At 38.0% G+C, this 21,932-nt stretch overlaps 1 protein-coding gene across 4 annotated transcripts in view; it reads left to right on the forward strand.

Annotated features, from left to right (window-relative positions):
- The window catches only part of LOC136880975 (protein croquemort), a 340,578-nt gene that overhangs the window by 302,036 nt on the left and 16,610 nt on the right, over positions 1 to 21,932 (forward strand). For all 4 annotated transcript variants that reach the window (XM_068229277.1, XM_068229278.1, XM_068229276.1 and 1 more), the window contains exon 6: positions 15,996 to 16,207. In XM_068229277.1, coding sequence (XP_068085378.1) covers positions 15,996 to 16,207 — 212 coding nt within the window. The remainder of the gene's footprint in view (positions 1 to 15,995; positions 16,208 to 21,932) is intronic.

The raw sequence follows: 21,932 nt of genomic DNA on the forward strand, positions 1-21,932 counted from the left end.
ATGTTAAGTTAATGGCCCTTAAACCCGCGCAAATAAAGAATCATTGTGCAGCCGCAAAAAAACAAAAACAAAAAAAACGGCGTGACGAAAGTCAATGTTTGGCATTTAAAAATAGTCTACAATGCGTAGGCCTACTGTACAACAAGGCATTCATATGATTTTACACACTTCTTTTTGAGCCTGTTTTAAATTTTTTGAAGGGAAAAGTGGGGTTCATCTTGGATTCAGAGAAATACGCTAATATTTTTTTTCAGAAATAAATTAAACATACACTTTCACCTAGTATCGGATTACGAAAAATAACAAACACGTAAGCCGTAGCGTGGATATTGCACCATCCTGAGGGGGGGGGGTTTCTTTCTTGCACCATATTGGGCGACCTATCAATTGCTCCGGCTATTTTCCCCTCAACCATCCATCACTTCTACAGATCATTAATTGGATCAATGCATATAATAAGAATGATGCTAAGTGTCGGTAGCTACGCTCGCTTCTAATATTCATTGTATAAACAATCACCGCATCATAGAATTTAAGCGATTTCGTGATCTTCATTTTTCTTATTACATTTATTGATATGATATTCCTTAAGTTGCCACACGACACCTCTCAGGGATAATTAAATTGCTTATGCGAACCATACTATTTTTACGTGAGATCAACTGAGACACCACGTTTCCTTCTCAATAAATAACCATCGATACCATTCATCCTCCATAATCAATATCAAGTTTTCCAAGTTCAATCATTCGAATAAAAGAAAAGAAAAAAAAAGAATTTTTTTTAAATGAATTAATTCAAAATCACTTATATCCTAATGATATTAGCCTAACTCCTAAAATAATAACATCTAAATTGGATAATCTATAATTTATTTCATGATTCTAGAATCATAAAAGAAAATCTGATAATATTTATCAACATCAATTATCTTCCTCCTCTCTAAAAAAAAATATAAATTTAATCTATCTTCGATCTGATTCAACTATTCTTCTTGCATCAATTATGCGCATCACAAAAATAAAGGATTAATTCTCTTATTTACATAAATCGAAAGTACATATTCTTTCTATTGAAAACGTAGTTTCACATTTTTGGGTTAAAAATAAACCTAAGTCCCTAAGCCTAAGTAATCTTCATAATAAATATGTATAATCTGAGTCCATCAGTATTTGTTTCTTTTCTTTAAAAAAAATGCTTATTTTCATCATTATCACATTGATATCCTGTCACTAGCACGCGTATCTTTCGATGTTATAACGTTACCAATCGCAAGTAAGTCCCAAATATATATCAGCTCAAACTAGCTATTTCAAATATATATAGTTCATTAAATGAGAAATATTGGTCACCTTGACCATGTTATTTGGTTAAAATATTCAAATAACATCTTAAAATTAAATGTAGGTATCGTGTAAAGAATAATTATAATCGTAGTTCAAATAGAAATTATACCTAACATGATTTATGGTTTTAACAATATCCAATCAAATATCAAAAATTCCGTAGGAATGCATTTAGTAACCTATTTTATCTAATTGTGGTAGAGATTTAAATTATGAAATTGTTCTATGAATTAAATACATTCTCGACACCAAAGTTTCAAATAATATTCAATACAACGTTGATATATTCTCTATGAAGACAACAAGTTTCCCTTCTTTTATTTCTTATTTGGATATTTAATCTGAAGACAGTTTACGGTAACCCATATACGAAATCTGCGATGTATTTCATTGTATTCGTGTACCACTAACCCAATATATCTCGCATTACCATATTAATATCTTGCCGCATATGTCAAACATCACCATTGGCCAGTAATACGCCGTATTTACCGCCAAAATTATCCATAAGCATATCTATCTCTCCATTTATCAATATTAATTACCATAATATATCATTATTCATTCCCACAAACATATCTCAACGAATAATTATTCGTAAATCCACATCAACATGCCACTCAAATCGTAACTTCCCTACGTAAACATTTATCATTTCCAACAAGACGGCAAATCATCTTAACATCTCATTAATGTACTGCAACGGTACACCTTTGGGTTAGATTTCATATATAATACAAATAAACACGTTAACCTGAAAATGAAACACATATATAAACTAAACAAGTTAATGTTTACTCACATGTCATCGCGTCGTAACAGCAATCAGATATAAGTTACTCAAAAATCAACTACCTTCTTTAGAAATATTAAATCTGGGATACTTCTCTTTTTATACGTTGCTTCAATCCCATAATGGTTGAAAATCACACTCTAAATCTCTCCTTGTTCAATCATAAACATTCCTATATTATGACATTGATTGTAAACTCTGGAAGAAATACCTACTCCCATAATAATAAATCAACAAGGATAATCTCATTGCGAAGATGGCAACGACTTACATTTTATCACGAAGAATTACGTAAAAACAACATACCAATGTTCACTACAGATATATGAATACTACATCTACTGCACATTAATTTCAAGATAATAAATTAATTCTTTGGAACTTAGCTTGCGATCGCTGACGTTAGATGACTGGGTTTGGCTTCGATGTTGTCATCTTGGGACTGCGTAGATCGTCTCCAACATCCGTTACGTCACCATCAGGTTGTAGTTTTGGGACATGGGATAGTAGAAACAGCTGGGCGGTCTACGTCGGAAAGTCGGCTCCACCTCCGATTTAGCCTCTCATGTTGTAGCCGTCAGTCATATGCGAAAGAAACATTTCCAAAATGGCAATTAGTTTCACGTCCATACTCTTGATAATGAGAATCTAGTTTATATATCTGATTCAGGTTATTAAGACAGTAATTCAATATTAACTCCTTGCGACAGTTTTACAGGTAAAATGAACAAGTTAGCTTTCTAAAAAATTCTTTTGTCCAGCTAATCAGCCCATCATGCGTCAAGCTCGACTTGATTCATTTGTAACGACCTTCGGTCTATACTCCGACTACTGTCCGGATATTTTTCAATTTGCTCTGATTTTCCGTCACGATATTTATTCAAATATAGGTGCAACTCAAATATTTCTTCGCTGTGCAGGTTCTTCAGCCCGTAATAACTGCAATATCTCCTTTCTTCTTTATTGAGGATTTTTTTTCTCGTGGATAATTCTACGTAGTTTTGCGTAACCGATTTTTTTATTGTTCACCAACTTCTTCTTTTCTAACAATTTTAAAAACCTTCTATTATTTTTGTCACGGCCGCATGGATCCTTTATAACTTTCCGTCTCACTCCGTGATCTAGGCATACTTATTTCACCAAGTAAACATCTTTGCCGTCACGTGCATGGCCTCCTTGATTTTATACGTTCGTATTATATATATATTCTGAAATCACGGCCTATTTCACTTAATATATGCGTTCTTTTCAGATGTATGGCCCAATTACGTAATCTTCGCGATCTTATTACCGTGCATGGCAAACTTTTAATGTCGTATGACAACCTTTATTTCTTTATCAGGACGATGAAAACGGTACAATATCATCTGCGGAAACACAAGTTTTGAACAAACTGATTGCCGTTTCATACCGATTTTAATGTACATGAAGGGTTTTCCGACTTTTATACAAAATCGGATATAACGACAATCTGTTATAGCGAGTGAATTTTTCGCTGTTGTGAATTCTCGCTATAACGGACTTCTACTGTATAGTAGTGGGTATCATGCCATCCTATAGGTGACGTTGTGAACGGTCACAATACCTACTTGGAAACGAACCCAGGTACAGTAGAAGACCGGACATAACACCACACATGTCCAGAAGTTTAGATATACACTGAGGCAAAACACGACGTAGCAGATAATTTTAAAAGATCACATACAAAGCATAATACCAAATAAAACACAGCAGGTGACAAAATATAAATTTGAAAATAATTTGCCAAAACACCAGATTCACAAAACAGAAAACACTTGAAAAAGATAAACGAAAAATTACGAACATTAACCTAAAAATTTGTTTACTTTTAGGTACGACAATACGGACTTTACGATGAAATTTATTTTATGTAATAAAAGTTTGTTGCCAAGAATTTACTAAAACAAATGTTTCAGAAAAATCTAAAGACTCCATGCTAAAAATTAACCCAAACATGATGATTAGTACGACAATCAGCACTACAGTTGACATCATCTGGAAGAAGAACAAGAAGATTACAACACGAGTAAATTTATAATATGGAATTGAACGCTCACAGACTCGGAGTAGGTCAGTAATCAGCTGTCTCCCAGAAATACGAACGCCAGCTGTTCAAGAGATAAATGTGAAGTCAGACAAGGAAGTACAACACCCAACATAATTTAATGACATAGTCCAAAGCAACAGGTGATCGCACTGATGTTACGATAGAGACACACGGATCGAAGAAACAAGTTAACGAACACACATTGAAAGACTTTAACAAAACACGTAGTTAGCTGTAGGCTTGCGACAAAGAAACTTAATGAAAATAGACAATAAAACTGAAAGAATTTGTTATAGGCAGTGACTTACCATTTCCTCCAACGGTCCAGGCAATTACAGGTTACAAACAGCAAAACACAGTTAAGGCATGACGGACAACATGCCGAACACGTTCAAATGCCTTCTACAGATAATAGGCAGCTCTGTCGAACAAACATCATGAAAAAAAACCACAAATAAATGGGATTAGGAATGCAAACTTAACAATTACAACCTGTTGAAAAAACATGGCATCAATAGGGCTCAGTTGTTTAGGAAAAGTCATATTTTTCCTTTGTTTCTATTTTCTTTCCTGATTGGATTTTGGTGCAAATCAGGTGATTATCATCACATTTAAATGGCTTATTTGTCATATAAATGCATATTTTGACTCTTTTTTGTCATAAGGTGATATTTTGAGTTATTTTCATAGAAACGTCATATTTCGGCGGTTTGGCGACGGCTGTAGCTGTACAAAATCGTCAACTTTCCGAATGAGAACTAGTATTTACAAAACTGCTTTTCCTTATCACGTCTGTAGTTAATACAAGTGGAATACTCTGCCTCTTCTATCAAGATTGCGCAGGAATTGTTCTCCAAACAGTTTGTCAAAGTCTGGCTTATATTAAGTCGAACTTTGGTATTATATCCAGTGCAATTACTCGTTTAGAAGCTGCTAGCTTAGAAAAAATTCATGCAAGTATTGAAATTGTGAGAACTGTTGAACTTCCAGCACAACAATCCCATGGAATACTTGGCGTCAGTGTAAAATGGAAACTTCGAAACATGCTTAATCGAAGTGACTGTTTTCGCTGTGTGTGCAAGATAAATTATGTTCTTAGTGGAGAAAGTTCCCATACATTTTAAGATGAGTGCATACTCGACAGCAGTGACTTAATATTATTTAAATATGCACCAATAATGTCTTGTGACGTAGAAAGGAGCTTCTCTTCTTACAAGAATGTGTTAAGTGATAATCGTAGGTCTTTCGCGTCTGAAGCTTTGTAGATGAATCTTGCCATACACTTCAGTACCACCCACGGAGAAGAATGAAAAAGTTATGTGAGTTTGCACTATTTTGCCTGCCGCCCTACCATAATGTATCGAAAGATGTACACTTAATTTATTTTGTGGTGCTCAATTTAAACTTTAACGCATTTGAGACATATTAATGTAATCTGGGCTTAAACGTTCAAAAATATTTTAAAAATAGATTGATTTCTAGTTTTCTTGTATTTCAAACCACCAGTGAAGGGTGCAAACATGTTTTGACTTTTAAAATGTTGTGTGATCTGATAATCTTCACGAACTTAGTACGTTATAGGTATGTATTCACAAAGGTTTGATAAGTGAATCTAGCACAATAGACTGTGAGTAACTGCTAAACATGTACACTCACTGAGCAAATGTCATGGGATAGCAGAGTGCTGATGCTCAAGTGTGTTGTCTGCGCACCACACGCCCCCTGTGCCAGTGGCAGTTGTATAGGAGACTTTGTGAGCAGTGGGTGTGTATGTGACAGGTGTAACATGGAACGTCGTCTTGAGCTGACACCATTCGAACAGGGTATGGTGGTCGGTGCCCGACGGATGGGAAGTGCGATTTCGGAAGTGGTGTGGGAATTCAGCTTCACACGACCAACCGTGTCCAGGGTGTATCATGAATGGTTGAATGCGGGTATCACCGTCTACAACAGACGAACGACTGGCCGTCCAGCCACCCTCGATGACCGTGATCGGCGACATCTGAGACGGATTGTCAATGGTGACAGACGGGCAACCGTGCAACAAATCACGGCTCATTTCAACACAGGCCGTGCTAGACACGTCTCCCAGTGGACAATCCGTAGGAACATGGGTTCTATGGCGTATGGGAGCCAGCGCCGCACACGGGTGTCACTGTTAACCCAACGTCATCGGGTACAACAACGCGCATTTGTCGCCAGTCACCAGGAATGGACACTGGAACAATGGCGTAACGTGATATGGTCGGACAAATCACGATTTCAACTGCACCATGCCGATGGGAGGCACCGTGTATGGCGCAGACCACATGAAGCGATGGATCCCGCCTGCCTCGAAGGTGTGGTCCAGGGCGCTGGTGTCTCTGTTATGGTCTGGGGTGCATTTCCCTGGTATGGTATGGGCCCCCTAGTTGTTCTGGAAGAGACTTTGAATAGTTCGCGGTATGTTGAGCTGCTCGGAGACCATTTCCACCTATTTTTGGCCTTCCAGCGCCCAGACGGTTCTGTGGTGTCTCAAGATGATAACGTGCCGGCACGTTGCCCAGGAATGGTTCCAGAAACATGCAGCCTAATGAGGCTGTGGGATCTTATCTCGTTATGGGGAAAGAAAAACGCGCTGCGCACACCCTGGAGCTCAAATGTATTAAAAATTAACAAATGAAAAGCTACAAATACAAATAAAACAAAACATAGCGTAGGATATTGATATCAATTTATAAAACACAAAAGGTAATCTTCCAACGATATGGATAAACTTTAACATAAAAGTTGATACAGAACTCCAGAAACAGTTACATTTATGTTAATTACAATTTACATAGGTTACACAATTCATAACAAGCAAAGAGAGATGCTATGACTGTCTGTCGAAGCACAGTCTTTCAGAAAAGCAAAATTCGTGAATGTGGGAATCTAGAGGAAACTCCGACACACAAAATAAAATCTTACATTACCACAGAAAGTTTTACGTCAAATGAGAAAAGGCCGAAATATGAATAAATTAAATAAAATCAAAGTCAATGGAAATATCGCTTACCTTAGAAGCAAAGTCCCAGGCAGGACGGATGCAGTGCACGTCCGGCCGCTAAGGCGTTCAGAATTCAAATATGCGGACAAATTGCCTTGCTCTCACGAGGAGCCCAAAACCGGAAATCGAGCAATTACACGGTAACCAATAACAACACTCCAGATCTCCCTGTTTACCAATGAAAAAATGTTAATATACTGGCCAATAAGAAACTTTATTATTTTGGCCTATCACGAAGCACTTCTAGAACAATCTTTTCTGCTGAACCAGCATATTACTAGATATGAAGAAACGACTGGAAAAGACCACTTACACTTGCCACCTGTCTCAGACCGATAACAACAACATGAAATTTAAAATCACCAAATCGCTTTGAACACAATTCTTCTTCTTCTGCTTCTTCTTCTTCTTCTTCTTCTTCTTCTTCTTCTTCATACCTATTTACAACAATTAAAGGAAATAACTTCAAATATATTCTTCAGTAATGTCTTTGTTGAGAGTCCTAAAAACCTTATTCTAATTAACATTTTCTAATTCTCAAAACATAATTCTCTTTGCATAAGCTCTTCAGTCTTTAAATGTTCCATTTGTTTTTGCAAACAGCTGTTTTACATACAATTTTAAAATGATGACAAGGCCAAAATTAAATAACTACATGACAAGGATTTCTGTGGCTTCATTGATTTCTGCACACGGCTGTCCAACGTTGGTACATCTTCCTAGATTGAAACTTCTTCATTACTAACATCCCACCACAGGCGACATCTTTAATGTTAAGTAGGTTTATGTACTTCTTGCATTTTTCTGCATATTTCTTATTGGTAGTGCCTTTCTGCCTGCCATGCTCTGGTTGTCTATTCTTGCATGCTCATGAGGGAGCAAGAACTACCTACAATTCATGCATTCTTTTGAGCAGAACCTGATCTGGATAACAGCTTTTGTGCTGACTTTTGCAAAGCAGAGCACAGATACTACTGCCGCAGCTCTTTGCATCAGTGGGATAGTGGCTGCTACCAGTGGGGTTAACTGCTCAGCCCTGGTGACAGTGTTTCTTATGTGTTTTTCTAAAATACGTGAATATGACAGAACTGTGATCACTTTCTTGAGAGTCAGTCATTCCGGCACAAGCAAGTACCATAAGGCAGTTTTTGTTATAACAGATACTGCATTGCATCTTATGGTCCAAAGGTCTATCATATTAAGACACTGACTGTACTAGTCCTCACTTTACTCCTTTCATTACTGCAGTAAGAAAGACTGGCCTGTGTTAAACTAATGTATTATTAAGGTCCAACTTTTCAATACAAATTGTACAGAGTTTAGGGATTAGTTTCGACCTAATAGTAGGTCGTCATCAGCCTAAAGCAAAATACCGAACAAATTAAACAATGTAAAGACACATAAGGTCTCGTAAATGTGCATACCATGTGAGATATTGAGAAAAGAATTATAGAGACATGCAGCACTATGTTAAAAAAATAACTCCATGACAGAGATTCATAAAAAGTCTAGTGCGCATTAAAAAGATGTTAAAGATAGGAATCCTTGAGTTGCTGGATAAGGAGATTAGTATATGCTGGCTCCTTTAAGATGCTGTTATCCAACAACTGAGCCGAAGACATGTCGTTTGTTTACGATTAAAGTCCAGTGCGCCGTACAGCATTAAAAAGTTATTAGGGATGGAAATCTAAGTTGCCGGTCAAGGAATTCAATATATGCTCGCTCTTTAAATACGCTGTTATACATTCGAAGAACGACTGGGCCGAAGCAACGTCGTTTTTCAAGATATTCTTAGACGTAAAAACACATGGATGCTAGAAAAGGCTCTTCTGTTTTGTGGAAGTTGAAGGAAGGTGATTGTTGCGTGTTTAGGCTTAAGAATCCAAAGATGCGTTACACTATGTTAAAAAATAGAGATCCATAAAAAAGTCGAGTGCGCCGTATAAAATTAAAAAGTTGTAAAAGTAATCGTTAAGTTGGTGGCTTGTAAGTGATGCTGCTGTTCATGTCTTCTCAAGATGTTGGATGCTAGAAGAAAGTTCTTCCATTTCTAGAATCTTGAAGGACGATGGATGTTACGTGAGGCGGATTAACATATATAGAGTAAAATAAAGGTGGATAGAAATTTGCAGTTCAATGCGGACCATACATTTGACTCTGAATAAGTGACAGTAAAGAAAGAAAGAAAGAAAGAAAGAATTACATCAGGTGGAAGAAAATACTTAAATAAAATACGTCATATGGGAAATTACTTTGTGTTGTAATCGTAAAGAAACGACATGCCTTCGGCTCAGTTGTTGGATAACAGCATCTTAAAGGAGCCAGCATATACTATCTCCTTATCCAGCAACTCAAGGATTCCTATCTTTAACATCTTTTTAATGCGCACTGGACTTTTTATGAATCTCTGTCATGGAGTTATTTTTTTAACATAGTGCTGCATGTCTCTATAATTCTTTTCTCAATATCTCACATGGTATGCACATTTACGAGACCTTATGTGTCTTTACATTGTTTAATTTGTTCGGTATTTTGCTTTAGGCTGATGACGACCTACTATTAGGTCGAAACTAATCCCTAAGCTCTGTACAATTTGTATTGAAAAGTTGGACCTTAATAATACATTAGTTTAACTCTATTGTAATCACAGTTCAGTACGGATCTATCATAATGAAACTTATTTCATTTAATTAGAAATGCAAGTTGCCAGGGAATTCATAACGAGACGGCTCGCCACTTCGTCGTAGCAGACAAACACAAAGAGTTGCAAACTCAGTAGCAAGTTCCAGTAGTGACAATTTACCGTTCACAACTGGTGCTGTTTTGGTCGACGTGACTGCTGCTTACGATGTTTAAAATGACAGAAAACTTCAAACTTATGAGTATCATTCAACGGTTGTTACTGAACAGAAGATTGAAAGTGAAGTTGTCGGAGGAAGAATGATAAACCTCTTGATGTTGGCTGCAGAACTGCACTCTTCTAAACATAAACTTATCCTCAGTTGGGCAGCAACTACAGCCGTTTCTCTACAACTGAGTATTTTTTATTTTTACTTATTTAAGTTTAGCAGTAGCAAAGTTACGGCTCGTGGCCCTCTCGAACACTTAACCACGTAAATTACAATTTAATACATAAGGATAACTAACCTGGAGAACATACAGAGAAGAATGAAAGCAAAGCTCAACAAGATAACAAGAAATCTGGAGCATACTGTAAAAGTAAAAAAGAATGAGAAAAAGTCATAATGAAAAAGTTACATACAAACTGAAAAACATAAGCAGAACACAGTAACGGAAATACAAGTGTGGCAATAAACAGTGGTCTATATACACGAGTTAAAAGTTACTCTATAACAAGTGTTCTTCAGCTGTACAGTAAGATGCGTACATACCACAATCAGTGGTACTCAACAGGTAATCTCTGCGTTTGTTGTCAAGTTCCTGACAGGAGCAGAGTCGTGACCCAGCCACAACGAACAAATTAAAGACTGGTTGATGGGAATAGCCAGATCTACTGTTACAATTATGGAATGGGGATAATAAGTGGAATTTTGAAGAAGTGTACTTAGGTAGATTTTTCCTTCAGAGTTCAATAAATCAACGTAAGTATGTGAAACTTCCGTCACCTTTCGGTTTCAGTCAGGAAAGAGCTGTGTACCTAGGGGTTATGTGAGCATCATAACTCAAGTAAAAAGCAAATTGAAGACCAGATTTCAATTCTCATTGAAGTTTCTTAGTTTGTTCACGTGTCACATCGAGGACAGTGTTGCAGTAGTCAAGTATGGGTACCATCAATGTTTGGAGAAGTTTTATATTTGTCTTGTGACAAAATGTCCGTATGTCGTTTCAGAGGGTGTAATGTCGCGTACATCTTTCTACATGTATTTCTTACATGTGCAGAGAAGTCGAGAGTTTGTCAGTCATACCTAGGTTCTTCACTTCATTACTGAACGGGATTACAGTTGCATTTAATGTCACCGGGGGAATGGTATCATTTTTATACATGGCGTTTAATAATTTCTGAGAACCAGTTATCATTGTTTGAGTTTTATTCGGGTTAAGGAGGAGAGACTTTTCACTGGCGTACACTCGGTCTGTTGAAGGTCAAAGTTAATATCTCTTACTGCTTGTGATATCTCTTATATTAACGTGGCAGTAAATTTGGAGGTCATCGGCAAAAAGGTGATATATATTATACATTATTTTAGAAGATACAGTATATCATTAGTATAAAGGGCAAACAGGAGTGGACCAAGGTCAGAACCCTGTGGAGGTCCAGCCTCCCTGACCCGCCACTGTGAAGTAAATATCATGAGCTATAATATGTTGCTACGATCTGTAAGGTAGGAGCGAAAAAATCTTGAAGCTTCAGTACCGAAAAATTATTAAAGTTTTTTTTAAAACAATATCTGAATATTGATTGTGTCAGAGACACTGCTGAAGTCTAGGAGTCTAAGTATAGTCATTTGTCTTTCGTCCATTGCTTGTCGGATGTCGTCAGTCACTTTCAGTAAGGCAGTTGCTGTATTATGGTCCTTCTTGAAGCCAGACTGCAGCGGACCCACAAGGGGGTCAGACTGCATGTATTCCTGTATTTGAACATGTACCAACTGTTCTAGTGCTTTGGAGAGGGCAAGAAGAATATAAACCTGGGTTGTTAGGAAGTGGGATGACATTAGCTAATTTCCAAATTGTTTGTAGTGTGCAATAAATAAAGATATGGGTGACAATGAGGTAGGAATATAGTCGAGGTGCCGTCTGTTCAGCTTGTCAAACGGAATGTCGGGTCTCTTCCCTCGCCCGTTGCTCGGAGATGCTTCCAGGCACTAGCCGTATTTAAGTTACTTACTGAATCACCAACATATTTAAATTTAAGATTACGTATCATTTGTTTAGTTTTATTCCAGTTATTCTGTAATTTGTCAGTTTGGTCACAAGAACATTTGTAGCGTTTGAAAAAGAGCATCATGCTGAGACATCATGTTTTTAACCTCAGAGGTTAGCCACTCTAATCTGTCTCTTTGGTGCATGTTTGTTATATAGGCTATGTATTAATGAATTAAATTTATTCATTTTTGTGTCAGTATCATCTAGATTTAAAATGTCAGCCACAGAAGGCTGTAGGCATGATATCTTAACTGATTCATGTCGATGTCTTTTAAATTCCTGCATGTTACATTATCTAGGTTTACATTTTTGGAATACGAATCAAGTAAGCAAGGAATATAAGGTCATGGGTACGGCCGGTACTGAAATTTGTCAATGAGTTGCAACTTTCTGAGGGTCATTAGTTACTTTTAGATCAGTTAGGGTTCAGTAGGCTGAGATGGAGTGCTATTGTTAAAGCTATGGTTACTGTCAGAAGGTGGTCCGGTAATTAGCTGTCTAATGGACATCCTAATCCACCTAGTCATCTCAGTTCACATGGTTCTTTCCATCGTCTAGATCAGGGGTTCTCAAAGGGTGTGCTGTGAAATTGTTGGACTGTGCCGTGAAAAAAGTTGCTTGTGTATTCAATATTTTAGTAATAATATTTATTAAAAATACAGAATGGTGTAAGCCTACATGCAGTAAGAACTCATGCTCTGTCAATAATATTACACTATTGTTGCAGTTTAGTGGGAAATGTGGGCTTGGTCTACAGAAAGAAGTGTCTCATGTTTCTTATTTTCAATGCAGGTCAGTGCCTGTTCGCACACATTTGTTGTTACAAGCAATAAATCTCATTGTAGACCGTATTGGCCATCAGATAAAACAAGAATAATAGTTAACACTACCTTTCCAATACTTATCTCTCCTTATATTTAGGAAATAAACATTACAACAGGTGTTGTAAGATGGGACATGTTTCGCTTAACAGTAGTAAGCATCATCAGCCGAAAATAAATCTTAGCCTAAAGTTAGGTCAGGGCCCTGAACCTAGTGTCCTTAACATATATGGCACCCTAAGAATCAACATTTATATTTAGAAAATGAAAATAGTCTTAAAATTAGTGTGAAAAAACATAGAATGTTACAACATGGCTAAGAGAAAAACACAATCGAGTTGAGACAGAGGATAAGAACAGAACTTAGGCTACAATACAGAGCTGGTAGTGAAATAATTAAAATCATTAGGATATCATTGTTACCAGTCAGTCAATCAGAATGTTCAAACATAAAAACAAGCGTGAAAATATATAAAAGTGTTCATCATGGCTGAGTTAGAAAAAACACGTAATCATGTTGCCAGAGGTTAAAAACATAAGGTACAACATAGAGCTGGCAGTGTAATATCAAACTCATGGCTGCCAGTCAGTTAATAAGAATGTTCATATATAACCAAAAATTATGGTTATATTCTTTTAAGTGAAGAAATAATTAAATCCCACTCTTGTATAGATACTTGAGAACGGACAAGAGAAATCATATGTTGTAGCAGACATGGAGTAGTAACACTTCAAACAGTTCAAGACCAAAACGTTTTGGTCTTGAACTCCCAGCAAAAATGAAGCGGCTTCAGGCGTGATCAATCCTGTTTGAAGTGTTACTACTCCATGTCTGCTACAACATATGATTTCTCTTGTCCGTTCTCACGTATCTATACAAGAGTGGGATTTAATTATTTCTTCACTTAAAAGAATATAACCATCATGTTTTGTTATATATGAACATTCTTATTAACTGACTGGCAGCCATGAGTTTGACACTACACTGCCAGCTCTATGTTGTACCTTATGTTTTTAACCTCTGGCAACATGATTACGTGTTTTTTCTAACTCAGCCATGATGAACACTTTTATATATTTTTACTCTTGTTTTTATGTTTGAACATTCTGATTGACTGACTGGTAACAATGATATCCTAATGATTTTAATTATTTCACTACCAGCTCTGTATTGTAGCCTACTTTCTGTTCTTATCCTCTGTCTCAACACGATTGTGTTTTTCTCTTAGCCATGTTGTAACATTCTATGTTTTTTCACACTAGTTTTAAGCCTATTTTCATTTTCTAAATATAAATGTTGATTCTTAGGGTGCCATATGTTAAGGACACTAGGTTCAGGGCCCTGACCTAACTTTAGGCTAAGATAATTTTCGGCTGATGATGTTTACGACTGTTAAGCGAAACATGTCCCATCTTACAATGCCTGTTGTAATGTTTATTTCCTATATATAAGGAGAGATAAGTATTGGAAAGGTGGTGTTAACTATTATTCTTGTTTTTATGTTCACATTTGTTGTATTAATAAAGATATGGCATACTCTGATAATACTGAGAACTCTGTCTTCCCTGAAATAGTGTTTCTTCCCTAAATTTCAGCTTCAAAGTTCAGCCAATTCTTCTGTCTCTTCTAATGGTAGATGTTTTGTGTCGTCAGTAACGGAAAAGGGATTATGAATCCGGTCGCATTCGTTCACCTTGAGGGAAGGAAAATATTCTTCCAGTTGCTTCTCTAAAGCAGAAGGATGTTCTAAAATCAGATGTCAATATCAGCTGTGAGAGGAAGCGTCACAATAACAATTTTTCAAATTTTAACTTCCACAGTTGAATTTTTCTTAAGAACCTCCTGAGTTTGTCAGTTGATGTAAGAATGTTCTCTCTTTCCCTGGATAGTGGCATTGAGGTTATTCAGATGTCCAAAAGTATCAGCTAGAACACCAAGTTCAGTTGCTAATAAAGTCGGCAAACTCAGTTGTTTCTGTGACAAATATTTGTAATAACTCATTTCTAAGTTCCGAAATCTGTTAAGTACACTTCCTTTGCACAACCAGCGAATTTCGGTGTGAAGGACCAGAGTTTCATTAACAGCACCTGCTTTCTTACACATTACTTTAGAGTTCTACCTTCAACAACCGAGCTCATTATGTTCCTTAGATCTGAAGGAATGATTTTTGCCACCACAGCTTCCTGCTGTAAAGAAAGAAAAAACAAACAAACCCAGTGTGTGGAAAATCTTGCTTCAACCTTGAAATGACCAGTCATTGCTGGGGCTCCACTGAAATACAATTGTTCCAACTCAGTCCATGTCCTTCCAGTGTCGCTGTCATAGAGTTATATATGTCTGATCCTGTTGACGTCAGAGGCAATTCTTTGCAGGATAGGACATGTTCAGTAAGTGATTCGTTTACGTAGCTCATTTACATTTTTTTACTTATGTCTGTTGATTCATCCAGATAATTGCATAATTTTTACCAACATCTAATTTTTCCACTACTCTTTTTATTGACATGTCTTCTATGCGGCGAGCAATTGTATCGTTTGACAAAGGTACTTTTGAAATCTCCCTCTGTTCAGTCTCGTGTTCGAGTTGTTAACTCATGTTGAACGAGGCCTAGCTCTTCCCACAATCCACGAAATGTACTTCATCATCATTAAGTGCAAAGAGAAGACCAACATAATGTACATTACATACTTAATTTATTCACAAAACTAATTACACTGTACAGAAGCCACACATAGGACGCTGTGATCCATAATGTACCGCACCAACCTCAACACCATTACCCACGCTAGTTCAAGTCTCGTAACTCACTGCCCCACTGACGCCCGGTGAGGCGCGTGACTCTGTTTCCCCTTCCACTGGGGGTGTAGCATTCTGATTAGTGCTGACCCCTGATGGACAAACATACACATACCGCCCACCTAATTTATATATAAATTACAAACAGTACCTCCATGTCACCTCCCTGTATTTCACCATAGAGGAGAGATTGCACCAGTTATTACAATATCTATGTTATATGAAGTGTTCCTCATCATACTTCTCTTTGCACAGCGGAATGGTTCCTACACGTACGATGGTGCATTCAACATGTTCACGGGAGCAGATAGCATCAGCAAACTCGGCATGTTAACTGCATGGAACTTCGAACATGAGACTCACTACTATGGTTACCCTTGTAATGTGGTGAGAGGTTCATCTGGCGAACTGTGGCCCCCCACGCACACTCACGACGGAATCGCCATATTTGCTCCAGACGTGTGCATGTAAGTAGCTGGTTCTTGGTTATTAACAATTATTTTATAATTTTTTGTTTTCAATTTGCTTTGTGTCTCACCAACACAGATAGGTCTTATGGCGATGATGGGATAGGAAAGGGCTAGGAGTGAGAAGGAAGCAACCGTGGCCTTGGGGTCTGAACCCGCTATCTTCCAAGTGCAAACTTACGGCTCCACGTTCCTAACTGCACAGGCAACTCGCTCCGTCACAAAATCTCGCACAGCGGCACTTAACTTGTTGTATTACTGCATGATCTGCAGCCCTGAGCATGAACAAGTTAACTGCACAGTTTTGTGATTAGATGCTTGATGCAAACTGCAAATACGGCTAAGTTAAATTTGAGAAAAACAAAGAAAAAATCTCATTGGATTTGTTTTCTTGTAAATAATAATGTTATGTGCACTAACTGTGACAAATATTGATTTATCTTGACTAAAGCATCTCTGGTAAAATCGTTTTAAATATGAAAACCTTTGAACAAATTTTGCACAAAACTAAGGATTGGTACATAACACCGTCGAATTAATATCGGTCAAACCAAAATGGAATGCTTGGTGATAAGCAGTCACTTGGTTAAGCACTTGGAATAGCTCAGAAGTGTAAACATGTTATTTATGAAATGAGCGGCAGCCTTCCACAATTACAGCCGGCCCCATGGTATAGGAGTAGGGTGTCAATTCCTAGCCAGGTGAGGGATATTTACCTGGATCTGAGGGCTGGTTCGAGGTCCAGTCAGCCTACACGATTACAATAGAGGAGCTATCTGTCAGATGGCAGTGGATCTATAAAGTGTGTGTGAATTTCGTAGCTGCAATATAGTGGAAGAAAGTGGTTTTAGTGTTAAGAGACGTTCTGAGATTGATTTGTTCTATTTTAGCTCCATTTGAGTGTAATTCTAATTGTGTGTGCCTATATCTGGAATGCAATAATATTGAGTGAATGGTGAAATATTTCTGCTGAAATAATTTTGTTGTGAGTAGCCATTTTGTCAAAGATTGTAAGCACGCAGTGGTAGAACTTCAGGAGGTAGTCGAGCGTTCCTAGCGCTAATGTGCGGTGTGGAGTGAAGTTAGTCAATCTGCCATTTTACGTCCAGCCAAGATGATGGGCGATAGGAGTTGATGTGTTCGAAAATTGTCTACAAAACTTGATGAGCATAACCAAAATACAAGGCAAACTGAGAAAGGACCTGAAAGAAATTATTTCGCAATCGGCGAGCAAACTAAGAACAGTTTATGTGAAACAACTGATCAAGAGAATATCAAGTTACAAAACAATCTGAAAGAACGGAAATGAAGCTCCATGTGGCACCTGAAAACCCAATTACTCAAGTGCCCAATCGAGTGGCACCATCTATCACCGAAACTCTGGTACCATCGGGGGATCGACTGCAGAATGCTACTCCACTTATCGGTAACCAAAGAAAGTGGATTCTTGTGTAGTTACATCAGCTGAAGGCTCCGAAGAAAAACGATACAAACTTATGATAACTTCGAAGACATATCAAACTCCTGAAGCAGTGAAGGAACTCTTATAAAGTCCAATATCAACCCTACAGCGCTGAAAGTAGGAATTAAGACATTCAAGACCCTTAAGGACGGGTGAACTATTATTGAAACTAGTAGCAAGGAGGAAACTGAAACATTATGTACACAAACTGTGGTCAGGTGCGAAATCCAGATCTCATTTACGATGTACCCTCACATATTGACATTACAAATGTTGAAGAACTAATAATAGAACAAAACTCGGGATTGGGATTAAAGGAAAGGTTACATAAAACCTAAATTTGTCTGTCGGAACAAGAACAAAGAGAATATGGTAGTGGAAGTAAATTCGGAAGTCGGAAAACAACTACTTCAAACCAAACTCAAAATGGGCTGGTCAGTATGTAAGACTTACAATGCTGGAGTTCGCTGTTTCAAGTGTTCCAAATATAATCACCTATATCGAGAATGTCGAGCAGAAGAAAATACTTGTCCTCTCTGCACAGGGAAGTATAGACTGAAGGAATGCAAAGCATCCAAAGAAGAATTTAAATGCATAAATTGCATAACTTTCAATAGGTATAACAAAATCGAGAAAATCTGTGAAAATCACTTTTCATTAGACAAGGGCTACCCTAGTTTAGTTGCTGTTCTTCGAAAATACAGACAAAACACTGACTGCTAAGCGACTGAATTAGGAAACAATGCATCGGGAAGAGTTAAATCAGTAATGATACAAACACCTATCAAATGACTACAATTAAACATGCAACGTTCAAGAGCAGCAACACCCCACTTGGTAACAGACCAACATTTTTACAAGAACCTTATGTAATTCGAAACAGACTGGTGGGAATACCCGCTTACTGGAGGAGGGAAGAGGAGAGTGGCGATTGTGGTCTTCAACAAAACAATAAACGCTATCCTGATAAATCAACTGTCAGATGAAGACGTAGTGGTTCTTGAAATAACTCGTGGTCACACAGGCTTTTTGGCTGTAAGTATGTACTTAAATATAGAAAGAGACATAAAATTGGATTTGTTTAAAGTGAACAATATTCTGGATTTTGCAAGAGGAAAGAACATAATGTTTTCAGTTGACAGTAACTCCAGATCTAAAATATGGCACGATGTTATGACAAATAAACGAGGAAGAATTCTAGAAGAATTCCTCATAGGAAATGAGCTCTTTGTTATGAATGAGGGAGGGCTACCAACCTTCGAAAATAGTAGAGCTACATAGATCTGACGGTGAGCAGCATTATAACAGGCTGGGAGTGTAGTAACAAGGAAAGTTGCTCGGATCACCTTGGTGTATCGAGCCCCAAGGAAGAAGAATCGCAGTTCCACGGAATGAGGAGAATGACTTAGAAAAACTTGTGGTCTACCTCTTTGCAGCAGCAAGGGAACAGTAGGGCAGCAAAATAAAGTACATAAAAGAAGTGGATGAACAGCTGCGTAAAGTTATAATAGATGAAACGGACTTTGAAACTGCAGTGCTGAAATTTCAAAACATGGTAACTGCAGGCTGTTCTAAATCATTCAAAACTCGTCAAGCTACAACAAAAATAACTCAACACAGGACGGTTCCTTGGTGGGTACCTCAGCTCACCATACTGAGGAAAAATTAAACGCTTTAAGAAGAAAATATCAGAGGACTATAGAAAACAAACCCCTGTGACAACAAAGGAAACTAATATACGAAGCAGTTAAAAGAGAGTATCAAGTAGTGATAAGAAAGGAGAAAATGAAATCATGGAAAATATACTGTAATATAAGCACAAGAGTAAACCCGTGGAGCACAGTGTACAATTAGGAACAACTGTACAATCTCAACCTCAAGAAAGGCCGACGGTACATACACGACTAATTTAGTCGATGATATAGATGCCGATTCCCATTGGGGAATCTGAAATATTTGTTCTGAATGAGGAAATTTATAATACCAATATAAATGGTCCATTATTGGACAATATAAATTTTCCAGCTAACTCATTCCTGGTTGCCAGCGTTTCGCCCTCGTGTGCTAGGCTGGGCTCATCAGTTGGTACCTAGCACACCTTAGCCTACGCAGTGGCCTCCATGGTATGCACTAGCCAGCGTCTCGGTAGGTGTGCTAGGTACCAGCTGATGAGCCCAGCCTAGCACACGGGGGCAAAACGCTGGCAACCAGGAATGAGTTAACTGGAAAATTTATAATGTCCAATAATGGACCATTTATATTGGTATTATAATTTAGTTGACACAGTGAGCTACACGATAGCTCATTTTACACCCTGTGATGATGTAGCTGAAGGCAGCATACATCACAAAGAAGCAAGTCAGAACAGCCTCCAAATACTGCTGACGATATCCCATTCACACTAGAAGAAGTAGGCGCAGCCATACAGGACCTAAATCACAATAAAGCACCCGGAGAAGACGGAATAACATGTGACCTTGCCGCGGAGGGGAGGCTTGCGTGTCCCAATGATCCAGATAGCTGAGCTGCAGGTGCAACCATATCGGATGGGTATCTATTGAGAGACCAGACTAACGAATGGTTCATCGAAAGGGGGGTAGCAGCCTTTCGGTAGTTGCAAAGGCGGCAGTCTTAGATAATTGACTGATATGGCCTTGTAATATTACTCAACATGGTTTAGCTGTGTTGATACTGCTACACGGCTGAAAGCAACGGGAAACTACAGTCGTAACTAACTCCCGACGACATGCAGCTCTCTCTGTATGAATGATGTACTGATGATGGCTTCCTCCCGGGTGAAATATTCTGGAGGTAAACTAGTACGCCATTCGCATCTCCAGGTGGGGACTACACGAGAGGGGGCGATCGTCAGGAAGATGGATACTGACATTCTGCGAGTCGGAGCGAGGAATGTTAAAGTTTGAATCGTTGTGGTACGTTAGAGAATCTGAAAAGGAAGATGGATAGACTAAAGTTAGATGTAGTTAGTATAATTGAAGTTCGTTGGTAGGAAGAACAAGATTTTTGGTCAGGCGGCTACCAAATTCTCAACACAAAATCAAACGGGGGGAAATACAGGAGTTGGTTTAATAATGAATAAAAAATAGGGCAGTGGGTAAGCTACTACGACCAGCATAGCGAAATAATTATTGTTGTCAAGATACACCAAATCAATGCCCACCACAATAGTGCAGGTCTATATGCCTACTAGTTCAGCGGATGATGAAGAAATCGAAATAATATATGAGGAGATAGAAGATTTAATACAATATGTAAAAGGTGACGAGAATCTAATTATGATGGGAGACTGGAATCCAGTGGTAGGCCAAGAAAGAGAACGTAGTACAGTAGGAGAATTTGTATTGGGACAAAGGAACGAAAGAGGAAGTCGGCTGGTTGAATTCTGCACTGATCATAATTTAATCCTTGCCAATACTTGGTTCAAACACCACAAACGACGGCTGTATACGTGGACGAGACCTGGAGACACCGGAAGGTATCAAATAGATTTCATTATGATTAGGCAGAGATTCAGAAACCAGGTGTTGGATTGCAAAACTTTCCCAGGAGCAGACGTGGACTCTGACCACAACTTGTTGGTCATGAAATGCCATCTGAAGTTGAAGAAATTGAAGAAAGGAAAGAATGCAAAAAGATGGGATCTAGACAAGTTGAAAGAAAAGAGCGTGAGGGATTGTTTCAAGGAACATCTTGCAAAAGGACTAAATGAAAAGGCTGAAGGAAACACAATAGAGGAAGAGTGGATAGTCATGAAAAATGAAGTCAGTAGGGCTGCTGAAGAGATGTTAGGAAGGAAGAAAACATCAACCAAGAATCAGTGGAAAACTCAGGAGATACTAGACCTGATTGATGAACGACGAAAATACAACAGTGCTAGAAATGAAGAGGGCAGAAAAGAATACAGGCGATTAAAGAATGAAGTGGATAGAAAGTGTAAGGTAGCTAAGAAAGAATGGCTGAAGAAGTGCAAGGATGTCGAAGGCTCCACATGAAATAAGTCTTCGAAAACATCTTTCTAATTCCAATATCAATGTTTGAAGTGAGCAAATTTCTTTTCTTAAGAAATCTCTTCCTTGCTTGTGCTAGTCTGCATTTTATGTCCTCCTCCTGCCAAGTTGGGGTCAGAAGGCCAGCGCCTCAACCGTCTGAGCCACTCAGCCCGGCAAAAATGAAGTCTTAAAGGAAGTCGATGAATACTGTTACTTGGGTAGTAAAATAACTAATGATGGCAGGAGGACAACA

The sequence above is a fragment of the Anabrus simplex genome, chromosome 9 (assembly GCF_040414725.1).
Source record: "Anabrus simplex isolate iqAnaSimp1 chromosome 9, ASM4041472v1, whole genome shotgun sequence".
Taxonomy (NCBI): domain Eukaryota; kingdom Metazoa; phylum Arthropoda; class Insecta; order Orthoptera; family Tettigoniidae; genus Anabrus; species Anabrus simplex.